This window comes from Phalacrocorax aristotelis, chromosome 6, assembly GCF_949628215.1.
Source record: "Phalacrocorax aristotelis chromosome 6, bGulAri2.1, whole genome shotgun sequence".
NCBI classification, from domain to species: Eukaryota; Metazoa; Chordata; class Aves; order Suliformes; family Phalacrocoracidae; genus Phalacrocorax; species Phalacrocorax aristotelis.
The window spans coordinates 14,425,241-14,439,618 of NC_134281.1; the positions used below are offsets into that span (position 1 = coordinate 14,425,241).

Here is a 14,378-nt window from a genome sequence, read left to right on the forward strand (position 1 = left end):
TTCCATAACCAAGTATTATTTGCTTCTTGGGCAGTAAAACCTTGGCCTAGAGAAGAGGCTTCTCATGCATAGCCAGATGAAACACCAACAGCATGAGAAGTTAATTGCATGGAATTGATAAGCAGTGGTAGCACAAAAAGAAAGCATAGCCAACACGGGCATAACGATCTCATTCCCTCTCTGCACCACCAGTGCTTTGCCCTGTCCTGAGCTCAAGCATTATTTTTCAGGTACTCCTAAAATTTTGAAATGCCCACACTTCAAAGCATCTAAGCAAAGACAAGCACAAAGGCTTTTGCAACAGGTTTGATTTCACCTCTCTCACCCCTTTCCAGACACCACATTAGCCCCATTAGTCCTGTCCACCACACAGGTTGGCATAGTCTGTGGTGAGATGCTGGGGACAGGGACAACTATTATGCACATCCAAGGTTGTTGTCTTGGACATTTACTTGGCTCACATGAAATGGATGCGATGGCCCCTGTTCTGCACAGACTTCTCAATCCCTACTCAATCTCATCACCAAATTAAGCTTCTCCACAGCTCCGTGACACTCACAGCAAACCAACAGGCTACAGACTGCAATCAGGGAAGCAAGGCTCTAAATACTGGGATTTGATCCACATGGTCACCCAACAGCTATTTTAATTGTTGGCTAGGGATTAGCACAAAACAATGGATTTTGAATATCACTTTCTCTTAAAGTGTAGCATATGCCACTACCAGTGCTGGCGGCCTACAGGCTGACTTCAAAATGGGAAGCAAAGCTGTGACTGCCCAGGGCAAGGCAGGCATAGGCAGCTGGAAGGTAATGTCAGGGGAGCGATAATACATATTCACCTTTGTTCTTGGGTTCTTCCTCCTAGCAGCCAGGAGGAGATGCTGAATTAAAGGACACAGGGCTAAGCATGAGCTCCAGGGGATAGCTTTTGAGCATAAGGAGCTCAACGGGCAGGAAGTATATTCCTGTTAATAGCAGGGACAGGTCATCCTAACAAAAGAGGACAGGGGCATGAGGTAGAAGAAATGTGAGAGCAAAGCCTGGATATGGAAAGCAAAGAGCTGGGGAAAGCAAGGCTGTGGCACTATCCTGCAGAGGACCAGCACTGCAACTTTGTTAACAGCACTGTACCTTGGTACAGTGGTGGAGAGAAGGTCCTTTCCTTTAACCAGCACACATCTCATTTACCAGCAACAAACACTGCAAAGATCTGGTGTAAAGTACCAAGAAAAACTGCCTATAAGAGGTTGCAGAGATCTTGAGATCTGCAGGTATCTTCTGTCACATCATGAAAGAATCTGGAACAGTTCAAAATGTGCTTTAAGACATCTACAAGCAGCAATGCAGATCACTAATGGCATGTTCAAGAGCTAGAGGGCCTTGCATTGTTGGACTGAAACATCCCCTCCCATGCATTCTTCACTTACCGCTGTAATAACCTGAATAATTTTAAAAAGAGCACCCTTCTCCCCAGAGCACTGGGCACATAGAACAGTCAGGCAATAAGGGGCCACCAGTGCTGCTGTAAATCATCTAACGGAGAAACACACCCCTGGGGACCTGGGTCCAGCAGCCTTGGCTCACCTTGTGTGTGAGTCTGCATGTCCCGGGCCAGCTCCATTGGCAGCACAGAGTTTACAAGTGTTGAAATGACTGCAGCATCCAAGTTGCACATGGCTCCAAAGCACTTCAACAGCAGCAGCCGTAATGGCACCCTGTGTTCCTGCAAAAACAATTTAATAGATGATGTCCCAGATGAGGGCTTGATCTAAGGCAGAGACATAACTGGCTAGAAGTTCCTGCTGTTGGGAAGCTATAGACCCTCCCAGGATGACAGTGAACCCAGAAGCTCTACTAGCTTTTAACAACAGCGTAAGAGTCCTTTTACAATAACTTCACAACTGCTAACTACAGTCTGTTAGCACATACAGTCAGATGGTAGGCAGCAGCCAGAGCTCAGGTCTGAAATGCCCTGCTTAATATGACACAAATCAACGACATATACCCATCCCCAGCAAACAGGGATTTAATTTGCTGGGTAGCCAGGATTCTTTGAGCACACTGAGGTTTTGCAAACACTGCTCTGAAGGATGTTTCCTGACAACACAATATTTGCAAACCCTCTTCAGCATGTGATGGTTAACGAACAGGATGGGATCAGCTCCTCCACTGTGAAGCTGTTGGGTTTGTGCTGAGAGCAGAGGGTATAACCAGAAAGTTTTGGGACATGCAGGGATTCCAGCAAAGATGCTCAACCTGCCGCTCCCACGCAGGAGCTCTGGTGCTGGGGTAACCTTCATACTTTAGCCTCAGCCAACAACCCCAGAGTTCAAGGAACAGGAGTGAACCAAGCCCTGACACGGGGCATGACCAGCCAGGACAGGAGACCCAACTACTGTTCCCCTGGCCAGGCTTCCTTGAAATGCTGGTCAGAGAAGAGCAGGCAGTGAAAGCCAGCAGGCTACATTAAGCCTGCCTTCCCACTGCTCTCAAATATGCTACAGTACCCTGATGCTGAGCTCTGGGTTCAGACACACAAGTGCCAGATGAAAACTAAATGCCACAAGGCTTGATGTGCTGTAACTGGGGACTTAGGGACAAGATGGGAACAAGTTTCCAACCCCTGCAGAGTCCTATTAACGGGAAGTTCCAAGGAAGGAGAGGGGAAAAGCACCACTGCATAGGCATTGAAGGCAAAACTTCCATTTCACAGAATCACAGAATGGTAGGGGTTGGAAGGGACCTCTGGAGATCATCTCGTCCAACCCCCTTGCTTGAGCAGGTACACCTAGAGCAGGAGCACACGACTGCATCCAGGCAGAATATATCCAGAGAGACACCACAACCACTCTGGGCAGCCTGTTCCACTGCTCTGTCACCCCCACGGTAAAGTAGTTTTTCCTCATATTCGTGTGGAACTTCCTGTGTTGCCATTTCTTCCTCTGAATACTGATTTTCTTCCTCAGTCCCAGGGCTTCTACTCACAACCTACTTTCCTAAGCAAAGCTATTTACTAATGCACAGGAGAGCATCAATTAAAAGAGGAGCAGTCACAGCCTGTCAGCTTTCCCAAGGCATCCTCAGAAATCCTTCCTCTAGACATTAGTGATGCCAATTCTGTCCCTCAATGGAGCTAATAAAAGCCGCAAGCTTTACCCTTCACAGCACTAGCTACCGCTTCGAAGACTATAGCATCCTCTGCTCTTCCATACAGCTTGCATGCATAGCACTGACATTAGACAGCATGCAAAAGGGATGTGCTTCAACGCCATCTAGTTCACAGAACTGCCCTATCCAGTGGGAACGTCTTACATATATTCATCATAGCAATCCTGCTCTTTTACGCCTTCATGGAAACCTCAAAGAGAGATTTGATGTATTCCGCCACCTTACCATCTGATAATACGCCACAAGGGACAGGACAGATTCAAACTCATTCTTCTTGCACATTTTCTTGCAAACTTCAGGGTCTGCATCTGTCTGGAAGCAGGAATGAACAGGTCAGCCCAGTGGCACATCAATGCAGGAAGATGCCTGCTGCAGGGACCTCAAGGGAGGCCAGCTACTTTCAGAACTCAGTAGCCCCAGCCCAAACATCTCAAAGAAACTGAAGGCAGAGCACAAAGACAGCTCAAGAACTGCTACCCTTCAGATTCTGCATCAAAGTGAATTCTGGAGAAACATCTCTGCCATACAGCATGTCTTGGCTGAAAACATCTAAACAACCCATGACTTGAGCAGCAGCTAGATGAATGCACCATGCAGATGCACACAGCCTCTCCAGCGCTGTTCCCACCCTGAGAAATATTGTACGTCTCCTCCCACACCTTAACTACAAGGGAATGGTTGCACAAAATCCCCCCTGCCTTGCCCTGCAGGCCCACAGTGAGGTGGCAGGCCATATGTTGAGTGACAAAGACACTGGCATTTATAAGGCAAAAAAATATCTGTTCCGCTCTTGTAAGAGCTGGAGAGGAATATGAAGCAGGTGCCAGAGCAAACCCCACACCAGCACTCATAACACAGACCATGTCACTGTGCTGAGTGGCAGCTTCCATACCATCACACTCCCTGTACATGTATAGGATTTATGTGCTAGTGACAGCACTGGGACAGTATTTCCCACTGCTGCTCACTATGCGGATGTACCCCTCCTATATGCACAGATGTGGTGAGATACTTTATACTTGCTCACATAAATAGCTTTGAAGCTCACTTTTAAGAAAACCATACTTTTCTCTGCGTTTAACGGCCCTCACCCCACAGGTACTTCCCAGCCACAGAGTATGTTTTAAATGGAAGACATTTTATACAGGCCTAGGAGTGCAACAACATGGCAAACTTCTAGGTTTGTTGCAGGATGACAGTTTTTAGTTTTGGAGGTCAGGGTTTATATTCTCCTGTGATAGGTAAATACTACAGCTACCATGAAGAACATTTCTAGAATTCTTTTCAGAACAGCTTTGTAGGGTGGAGTGGAAGGCAGTTCAAGAGCATTGCAGACCCCACACAGGAAGGCAGGGCTTCACACCAATGGTAAGGGATGCACAAGAAACATATGTCCTCCAAAACAGCAGAACTGATGGCAACACGGGTAAAGGAGGTCAGAAAAAAAAGGAACTTCACTGGTACTGTTTTTTCTGCCTATAAAGAGAGAAATTTACTCACCAGGATGCGAAGCAGCTCCTCCAGGTAGCAGCAGATGACATTTTCATCCTCATAGAGTGCCCAGCTGCGCTGCTGAGCATCATCCTTGTGCCTGGCCAGATCTGCGAAGATCACCTCCAGCCGCTGCTCATCGTGGCAGATCTGTCCCGAGGGCAGCCCCGCACTCAGATTCTGCACAACAGCAAACCACTGGTTAGTGGACCCTGACAGCTAGCTGTTGTTTGGGTGCCTGTTTCCTTTGTATGTACCAGGGCTGGCAGTTGATCTCATTCAGTCAAGAGCTGGCAGCAAAAAGACAGCAAGTTTAAGACATATGTATTATTTCAGCTTTCATACTTTTGGGGCCTCTACCCACCTCCTTTCCTTGCACAGCTAATGCAATGAATGAATCAAAAGAGGTGCCAGAACTGGTGCGTGGTCAGAAAGTCTTTAAACCCAAGCTGCCACCATCCTGCTGGAGCATCAGCTGTTTTCTGAGGATGTCAAAGAATCCAAGAAACCTCACTCAAACAAAGCTACACCCCTTTTTTGTTACTGCTTTTAGTAACCTAAGAATAATCCAGGCAAACCAACATTCCTGAAGCCATGGGAATTTGTACCCGAGTCTCTCCTAGATCACATAACTGTAACTGCTTAGTGTATATGCACACCACAAACTTCCCCACTTCCCTTCGCAGCAAACCAGAGGGTGTTTTCAGAACACCACTGGCTACCTGCCTGCCCTGGGGAGGGCAAACGTTGCAGTGAGGGGAATGACCATTTCCTGCAAGTGAGGAACTGAAGGCAAGAAGCCGACTCAGATGACCACAGCCCTCTACACACGGCAACACACTTAAAGGAGAATCCAGAGTGCTTGGCCAGAGTACTATGCTCAGTGCCAGCTAAAGCCTCATTCACCCTTCCCACAGGGCAGCCAAACATGCACATCTTTCACTGAAGCAGTCCAGTGTGCCAAGAGTATGGGGCAGCCCAACCTCAGTGAGCCCAAAGTACTCTATTACCTCCCCACAGAACAAGTAAAACACTGCCTTCCTTCTGGGTGGGGGCATCAGGCAGGCATTCAGAAGCCCTTCAGAGGGCACACTGTAGAGACTGAAAATCATCCTGAGAATGAGGAAAACCAAATGAGCCCGGCATGGTCCAGGACCACGGACAGGCAGCAGCTGAGCCCAGCTCCAGGCTCACCCCCAGTAACATAGATGTGACCCCATCCCAAAACCACCACACCACACAACTGCCTCAGAGAAGAAGTTCCCTTCACTGTCCCCTTCTTCCAGTCTGAAATGGACAGTTCTTCCTTTAATCCTTGACTTGGGAGTAAACGCTTGCATGGTACTCTACATACCAATTGCTCAATACTAGGTCTGCCATCTTCTGCAGCAAGGATGGGAAACAATTCAACTTTGGCTGCTTTGGTTCTGCTTTCTTCCAAACAGAGTGCAAACACTGTTCACAGCAGCTCTGAAGCTTGTAGGTACAATGCAGACTAACTTAGCAAGTCTTATTGCACATGCTCCTTTCTCAAATTGCCATCATCTGCGTCCCACCACTTCCACCTCATACATAACCCTTGTTAAGGCGGCTTCACTCTTCAGTTGTCTTTCCTACACTTTTCCTCGCCTTCAAGAGAGGGGAGTAGTCAGGCAGCAGTTAACCTGCTCCAATAGCTACTGTGGTCTGTGATTTAGGATAACCCTCTAGGACCTAAGTACATCACATGAACTACCTTGTTTCCTGAGATCAAGGCAGGAGGACAGACCAGCACATGGAACCACACTTATTACAGGTGACGAGCCCAGGCACCATTAAGAGAGCTAAGGACCAGTTTGCAGAAGAACTTAAGTTTTATACACAAGGGTTTGGCAGCAGTGACAACAAGCAACAGGAGATCAGCAAGGTGGAAGAAGAGAGCTGAGAAATTCAAACAGGGAAAACCCACTGAGACCAAGCCCATAACAGGTTTTTGGATGTTGCCTTGCAGTGTGCAGTTACAAGTCGTGATCATTCAGTGTGAAAAGGCCTTTATCACTACCAGCCACGACATCCTGCTACTGCACAGTGTCTTCTCCTCCTGGAATCCTAGGGAAGACTTAGTTCTGTCCTGGACTTCCAGCTGGCCAGCTGTGTGGCCAGGGGCAGTATGCCTGTAAGCAGACCTTCACATTACAAGCAGAGCAGAATGATTTTGTACGGAGACACAAGCCCAACTTTTGTGTCATTAGCAATGCACCCAGTCGGACACCCACAACACCAGCACATGAAGCTGCCGAGTGCAGGAGCAGCACCCTCCCTGCCCGTCCTCTACCCGCCCCCCCTTTCTTGGAAAACCACTGCAGGTTTACCAGTAACATCTCACCTGCTTTATTAGAGACAGAACTGTTAGCAATTTGCTTCAGGGTATTTGCGGTGTGAACTAATTAGTATTTCAACTCAGTGCTTCAATTATATAATTAAAAAAGGTATCCTTGTTGTCGCTACTCATTACATAATCCAAAGATTATGTCACACAGGTTACGAAGGAGTGTGCTGGTTTAACACAAGCCTCTGTATGCTCCTAAAATTTTGGGAAGCTGTCAATGGCCGAGCAGAAAACCAGGTAACCAGCTGTGAGCGAGGATGGCAGCTTTCACGAGCTGAGCACAAATGCAGGAGAATCTCCCGCTGAATGGTGATTTATCATGTTAGTGAAGAGATTCACTTGGTCTCACCATCTCCTCCCCTCTTTAGGAGGGCCTACAACACTACAGCATCACCTGTCTGTCCTCATGTGTCCCAGCTGCTTGGGAGAGGGTTCTCCACTTACGTACCTCACACCCTCCTGACCAGAGCAGTGCAGGGCTGGTCCTACCTCAGTCCACTGCTAGGACATCTTTTTGGATGAGCATTTTAATGTGTACTCATTTTAATGATCTCTGTATTCAGCCTCTTATCACTAATCTGCTTCCTCCAGTCCTTCATATGCAAGCCTTAGGACTCCACTGAGCATCAAGCTCCTAATGGACTTGGATGAGATCAATCCATTAACAAGCTCTTCAGTCCAACCCGTGTAACTACACTGCCCACTGTCTCAATGCACTCTCAGCACCATTCTCGGCCCTCCCACAACCCGGGTCAGGTCTCTGCTTATTAAACACCTTGGGCAGCTACTTCTACCTGCAACCTCACCATATGGTCATTTCCACGAATCTCCTGGAGAGCCCATAAGCAGAAGGATGTTTCAGTATTTCTAGAAATGGCACTCTGCATTATCTTGCTGCTTCAAATAGTTCCTTCCCCCCAGCCCAGCAGAACTGCTGCAGGGATTTTGTTCCTCCTGAGCAGCCCAAAAACATTTTGGGAACCTCTCACACTGACACTGCTTAGAGGTTGTCCTGTCTGTAATGCAAACCCAGCTGCCGTCCTGCCAGGCTCTTCTATTTCTTCCTTGCCCCCTTCCCATGCCTCCCTCCCCACGACTATACCAGCATTGCGGCAGATCACCAGTGCCATGGGTATACACATCTACCAGCAGCCTCCCTCTAGATGAGCCCATATCCTCTTTCGGTAAACCATATAGCAGGTTTTTACACACATTTCAGGGGGAATTCCCCCCTCCTCTGGGGCAGCAAACAGTTCCCACTGCAGCACCATCTATAAAAAACAAGTGGCTAATGCTGCTCTCCCACACAGACTTCAAGGCACCTTGGCAGCCGCTAAACCAGATTAAACATGGTGCAAGAGAGATGCCTTACTTCAGCCGAACCAAGCTCCCCAGGGACACAGCCACATCACAGGGCAGGTCAGATCTGCAGGGAGGCAATGCCTGCCGTGCACAGACCTGTGGGGTGTCACAGGGAGAGAAGAGCACTTAGCTTTCAACCACCATGTTAGCTATGCTTCAGTAAGGTCTCTGCAGCCTTCTCCTTCCAGGTGTCCCAGCCATCTGCAGCCCAATGCATGTTTGCTTCACAGATGTACTCAGCAGTGGCTCTCTGGATCAGTGTGGCCCATTTACAGCTGCACTGAGATGGCTGTGCATGAAGACTCTGGCACAGACCTTCATAAAGGTTCCTCAAGCAATTAGCGAGCAAAGGACTTGCCTAAGCACTAATTCATTCCTCCCTGCCTCCAGATTCACATTTGCAATATTTCACTAAGGAGGAGACCTATGTAGGCATGCTAACAGCCCAGTCAAAGGAGTCAGCCTTGAAAGCACTTACCCTGCTGACCTTCCCATTGTCCCAGGTGAGCAGAGGGACAAAACTCCCACAGGGAAAAGCCAAGCCCCAGAGGAGCATTTGTCTCTTGTCAAAAGCAGAGCTGAATCAGTTAATGAATGGGAACTGCATGTGAGAGGCAGCCTGTGTGGATTCAGGGGAAGCAGAGGGAGACTGGCTATGTTAGCCACAAGGTTTGTCAGCGCGCATTGCAGCCTGTCAGTGGCAATGACAGGCAGCCACCAGGCAGTGGTGATGGGCAGCTGGGAGCAGGTCACAGCCCAGCACTACAGGGGGAAACCCCTTCCAGAAATACATTACCTCCCACACCAACTTCCTAACTTGTTCCTCTGTCTCCAATACATCCAAGAACAGTTCGACCCCACCCAGCAGCCTGGGCTGATCTGTAAGACTGAACTGGATTAGACCTCCGTCAGCAGCTTTCAAGTTAAATTTAAAGGCAACCAGAGATGTGTCTGAGTCACAAGTGGAACACAGCAATGCTAATTTAATAAAAAGCAGATAAGATATTTCTAAGCGCTCCCTCTCAAGCTAGCTAGGTAGCTAGCTAGCTTGTGTATTAGGCAATTTTTCTTGCCTCAGTTTAATAAATGCTCAAATTGACCTTCCTAGACAAGACATTTTTGGTGCTACCCCCTCCCCTCAGACAGGTGATAATTCAGAGCTAAAGGCAATCACATATCACCAATATGTACTAATATAGACGCCTGAAAACTAGGCAGCATCTATATTATCTTTAGTTATCTCCCAGTTTCAAATGAGTTTCCACGAAAGCCAGCTCTAGTTATACGGTCATTGCAGCAATGCCTTTGAAAAGAGGTTTTGTTTCCCTTTGTGCATCTTGCCCAGTCACCATGCCCCTTATCAGGAACTGGCTCAAGGACAAGAAGAGGGGCCATTTCCAAGGCCAGGCCAAATCATGACATGGGGAAACCAACTCAGCACCTTTGCTCCTACAGCTCAGGCTTGCCCAAGTACTACAGTACCCCTGAAGCTTCCTTCCTAAAGTGTGAGCACCTCAGCACCCTCCTTGTCTTTGCTATTCCCCCAGCACAGCCTTAAGTTACCTCTCTAAAAGCAGAAGCATGATGCTGTCCCAGCAGAAGCATCTTCTGTTCTCTTGAAAACATGTGCCTAGGCAGACTCCACACTGGAGCAGCAGCAAGGCAAATAAGAGGGAAGTGACAACACAAGTCAGCCTTCAGAAGGCACTGGGAATAGGAGCGAGGTAATGGATTCTGGAATTGATTTTGTAAACTGGTGATCTGACTTCAAATTAAAACTGAAATAGGAATAGAAAGGATATAACTAAAGAACATGATACAAAAGATTGAAACATATATCTACTATGACCAGACCAAAGCTTTTAAATCAAAGCTGATCTCTCACTCTGTTTTAGGGGGTGGAAGAAATACCTTGAAAAATGTGCATAAGAAAAACTGACCATGTATTTGCATGGATTGGGGTATAGAGGGATTTCAGAAATTATAAATTAAAGAAGAAAAAGCCCTTGACCTAGAATTGACAACTCAGCAACAATTCCACACAGAAACCCCTGAGACTGTGCAACAACTTGGTATAATGAGCAACACAAAGTCAACAATAATAATTTGTACCATTAAACTACGCCCGTGAAGCTATGGCAGTACAGCCACCCTACAACTATACGTGACTGCCCCTTTAACTGTTAGAGCCGGTTGTCTACACCAGGTGAACAACCTCATCTGGGACCAGGCACCCACATATTAGCAGAGCTACATAGTCTGTGTGGGACATTCAGGAAAAATGCACACCACAATCACAAAACCTACACCTGAGCACTGTGCAAGTCCAGTCTCTCCTGGAGAACAGTCCAACCCAGCCTCTCCTTCTGAAAGCAGTACGACTCAAGATAGGTAATGATGAGGTATTATGAGACAGGACAGGACCTTTGTGTGAGTCTCCATACTGTACCGGGCATTTTTAAGTCCCATGAATGTCCTAGAGGACAGATACCTTATCCACTACGGGTCGATCCATACTTACCCCTGCACCAGCATCAGAATTTCTTCCCATCTTTTTCACACTGGTCTGCAGCAATGGCCATAAAATTGAGGTTTTCAAATCCCTTCTGCAGAAACCTGGCACTAAATGACTTCTGTGGAATTAAGCTTATTGTTTCCTGAGAACAGGTATTAAAGATAAAAATAATATTCTAATCCCATCCAAGGTCCAAGCAACAGAAAACTGCACTTCTTAGGGTGCAAGTCAGAGACAGAACATTTGCTTGAAACAGCTAAATTTTTCTTGCTGATTCTAGATTGCATGTTGGCACAGTATTGTTACTGAAGGAGGAAGCAATTAACTGTTGAGTTATGGCCACAAACTGAGAGCTGATGATTGCTATAGGACCTTCTATTCAGCACAGACAGGTAACCAGATTACGATTTGATCTAAAATTTGAATGCTGTTCATTTTCCATATTCAAATGCTTCTGAACAGTTCATTATAATCTTGCCATAAGCAATGGAACTCCAATCTTAGATGATTATATGAAAAGTACTCCTCAGGGCTGTATTCAGCAAATGGGAGCTGAAATAGCTGAAATGTTATTATCCCTCTAAAGCAGGGGACTGCCCAGGTGTACTTCACCATTTCAATGACTGTTGCAAGAAGCATCCTTTTACTTCCCTCCTTGTGTATCTGCAGCAGAGGAAGGAAGAATATACAATTGTTTTGGCATAAGTTTGTTTTTTTAAAGCAGGGCTGAGGCATGTGTTATGGAATAATAGAGGTTTGCATCCAAGGAAAGTTAGTTTTCATCACTTTGATGAAAGACCAGGCCAGACACATAGAAGTTTTGGGTGCTCCATCATCAAAAGAGACAAGAATCCACGCATATTTATAGTATGCATAGACATGCTGAACCTACACAAAGGACATGCAGAACTGTAGGAGAAGACAAGTTTACACAATGCATTATTTTATAAAGGGTCTCTATAAAGAAGTACTTACTATGAAGGCTTCATTTTCCTCAGCTTCTATTTGTCATGTTCATAACGGAAAACACCTCTTTAAAAAGTCACTATTAATTTCTTTCTCTGATTCTATGCTGTCACAATGGTTTTCTGTGAGCCTTCACAATCAGTGGTCAACAATTAATGTCAGAGATTACTCAGCATGCCTCAAGTCCTGCTGCATCCATTCCCACCACTGCTTTGTCACCAGTGCTGTCCCTGGGACCTGGAAGGCTGTCACCTCCCACCTGATGTGGTTCAATTCACTGAAACCTCCTGTGGTTCAATTCACTGACATCCATCTCACCATCCTCTCCCCAAACCACAGTCTTATCTGAGACACTCACCCCTCCACCACAGCCTACCAGTGATTCCCAGCACCAAGGGCCCTCTCAGCTAGTTTTGCCTCTCACCCCCAGCTCCAAACTCAAGGTTATGCCGTATATCTGCAGCTCACTCAGGAAATAATCTCACCTGTTTTCCACTTTCCTGCTATCCAGTTCTTGGACCTGGTTCAAACCCCTGGTTCCCTTCGCTAGACATTTACCCCATCTAGCATCTCTCCCCTGCACTTCTCATCCCAAATGTTAGCAGTACTCACTGAGCTTGTAACACTGGCTGCCTGATGCTAGGAGGTGGTTTGCACCAGCCCCCCAGCCCAGCCCCACACACATTACCTTACTTTCTACCACGGAGATGAGAATCTGCTCCATGATGCTGCTAGTTGCCGGAATGGACGTCTGGATATGGCCGATGACAATGCCGATGGCCACACGGGACAGCTCGTAGCTGAGGTGGGTGTTTCTGCGCACCAGCTCGATCAGTTCGGCACCTATTGTCTTGGGCACAGATGCCACCAGACCACTGGGTTCTGGTGGCACCGGCTCTACTACAGCCGCCTTCTTATCCTCCAGGCAGAGGGAGTTGAAGGCATCTAGGCTTGCAGGGGGTGGCGGGGCAGCTTTCTTCACCTGAGAAGTCTTCTCCCCATCCACAGTGTGGGACCTCTGGGGCCCCCCTTCAGCTGGTGGTGCTGGGGCAGCTCTCTTGGTCTGGGGAGATTTGCTGGCCCCATCCTTTGGGGAAGACCCATAACGGGAGTGCGTCACAGAGCTGGCATCCAAATTACGTGTTATCGTGGTGTGGACACTCCGGCTCGGGACAGGGGGTGGGGTGTTGGCAGGACTGGAGGTGGCCGTTGGGAGAGCAGCCTCTGACACAGAAGAAGCAGTGTACAAGGTATCCAGGGATGTCATGCTTATAGAGGAGGTGCTAGAAGCTGACCCAGGGATAATTTCAATAGCATCTGAAAGGGAGCAATTAAAAATGCCTTAGCAACAGCATCAAAGGAAAAAAGAAAAAAACCACCAAATTGCTACAGTGCAGTCCATTAAAAGGCTCATTGTGCATGCGACCAGAGCAGTTTAACTCCTCTTCCTGCCTCACTTATCTCAAAGCAAAATTGTACCAGTTCTCTCTGGAGCATTCCCGCACAATCACCTCTTTAGAAAGGGGAAAACTACTCTATTGAGATGAATACCCTTCAAAGGGCTTAGTGTTTTATGCAGGGGAAGGAAGGGAGGGAGGGAGAGGACTAAGGGACAGAAGTGTCTTTTCCCCCTGGCTTAGTGAGGGCCTTTGTCTGCATTCAGGTTCTAAACCCTCACTTTTGAATGATGGCATCCAAGAATTGCAAGACACTGAAGGTTTCACACACCAGCCCACACCTCCCTCCTGCACGAACCTCACCAACTGCACACCATGGTTAGCCCCAACGGTGAAGGAAACATTTGGCTGACAGCACCTCTAGTCTCTCTCTTTCAGCACCCTCCCACATTTGCTCACGAGTCCCACAGCCCTGCTAGTATCCACTGCTTTCAGAAGCCTCCACGTTATCTGCCCTACTGTATTTCTCCCCTGCCTCTAGTTTTGACTAGCTCTAGCAGTGGTAGCTGTCCCACCTTCCAAGGAAAAAATCCACTACAAGCAGAGAGATGTTAAGATTTTTCTCTCCTTTAATTTGGTCTAATATATTTTTGGTAAACCTTATCCATTCATTTCTAGGGGGGAAAAATGTATGCAAGTCCCTCCCTGACTATGAAAACAGTTACTAGGGCAAACACTGGGCTACCTTTGTCTAGAGCTTCATAACAGCAGCTGATGTTGGTGCTAGAAGAGAAGGAGCACACCCCACAGGGAGCCCAGCTCTCAGGGAAGGCAGTTTCTCCCACACCAAAGGGAGGACCAGTGGGACAAATATGTGAAATGCCTTTGCTGCACCTCTGCAGGCAACTCCAACCCCTCCTGTCCCAGTGGTTCTGGGAGCTATATGCTACTCCATTCACCACTCCATCCCAAGACAAGCACAAGCTAGGCAGAAAAACAGGGTCCTTCCCTCCCACAGGTGTTCAGCATTCCTCTTTTTTCCTCCTCCTCAGAGTAGCATTCACAAAATCACAGCTCCCACCATGTTTCATTAAATCAAGATAAGGAAT

The 14,378-nt window shown here is 47.4% G+C and overlaps 1 protein-coding gene across 3 annotated transcripts in view; it reads right to left on the minus strand.

The window, feature by feature from the left end:
- Nucleotides 1-14,378, minus strand: part of NCKIPSD (NCK interacting protein with SH3 domain) — a 54,350-nt gene that overhangs the window by 11,172 nt on the left and 28,800 nt on the right. For 2 of the 3 annotated variants that reach the window (XM_075096059.1, XM_075096060.1), the window contains 4 exons: nucleotides 12,561-13,189; nucleotides 4,671-4,841; nucleotides 3,396-3,482; nucleotides 1,587-1,725 (listed from right to left, as the gene is read on the minus strand). In XM_075096059.1, coding sequence (XP_074952160.1) covers nucleotides 1,587-1,725; nucleotides 3,396-3,482; nucleotides 4,671-4,841; nucleotides 12,561-13,189 — 1,026 coding nt within the window. The remainder of the gene's footprint in view (nucleotides 1-1,586; nucleotides 1,726-3,395; nucleotides 3,483-4,670; nucleotides 4,842-12,560; nucleotides 13,190-14,378) is intronic. The other variant, XM_075096062.1, reaches the window with a different exon arrangement.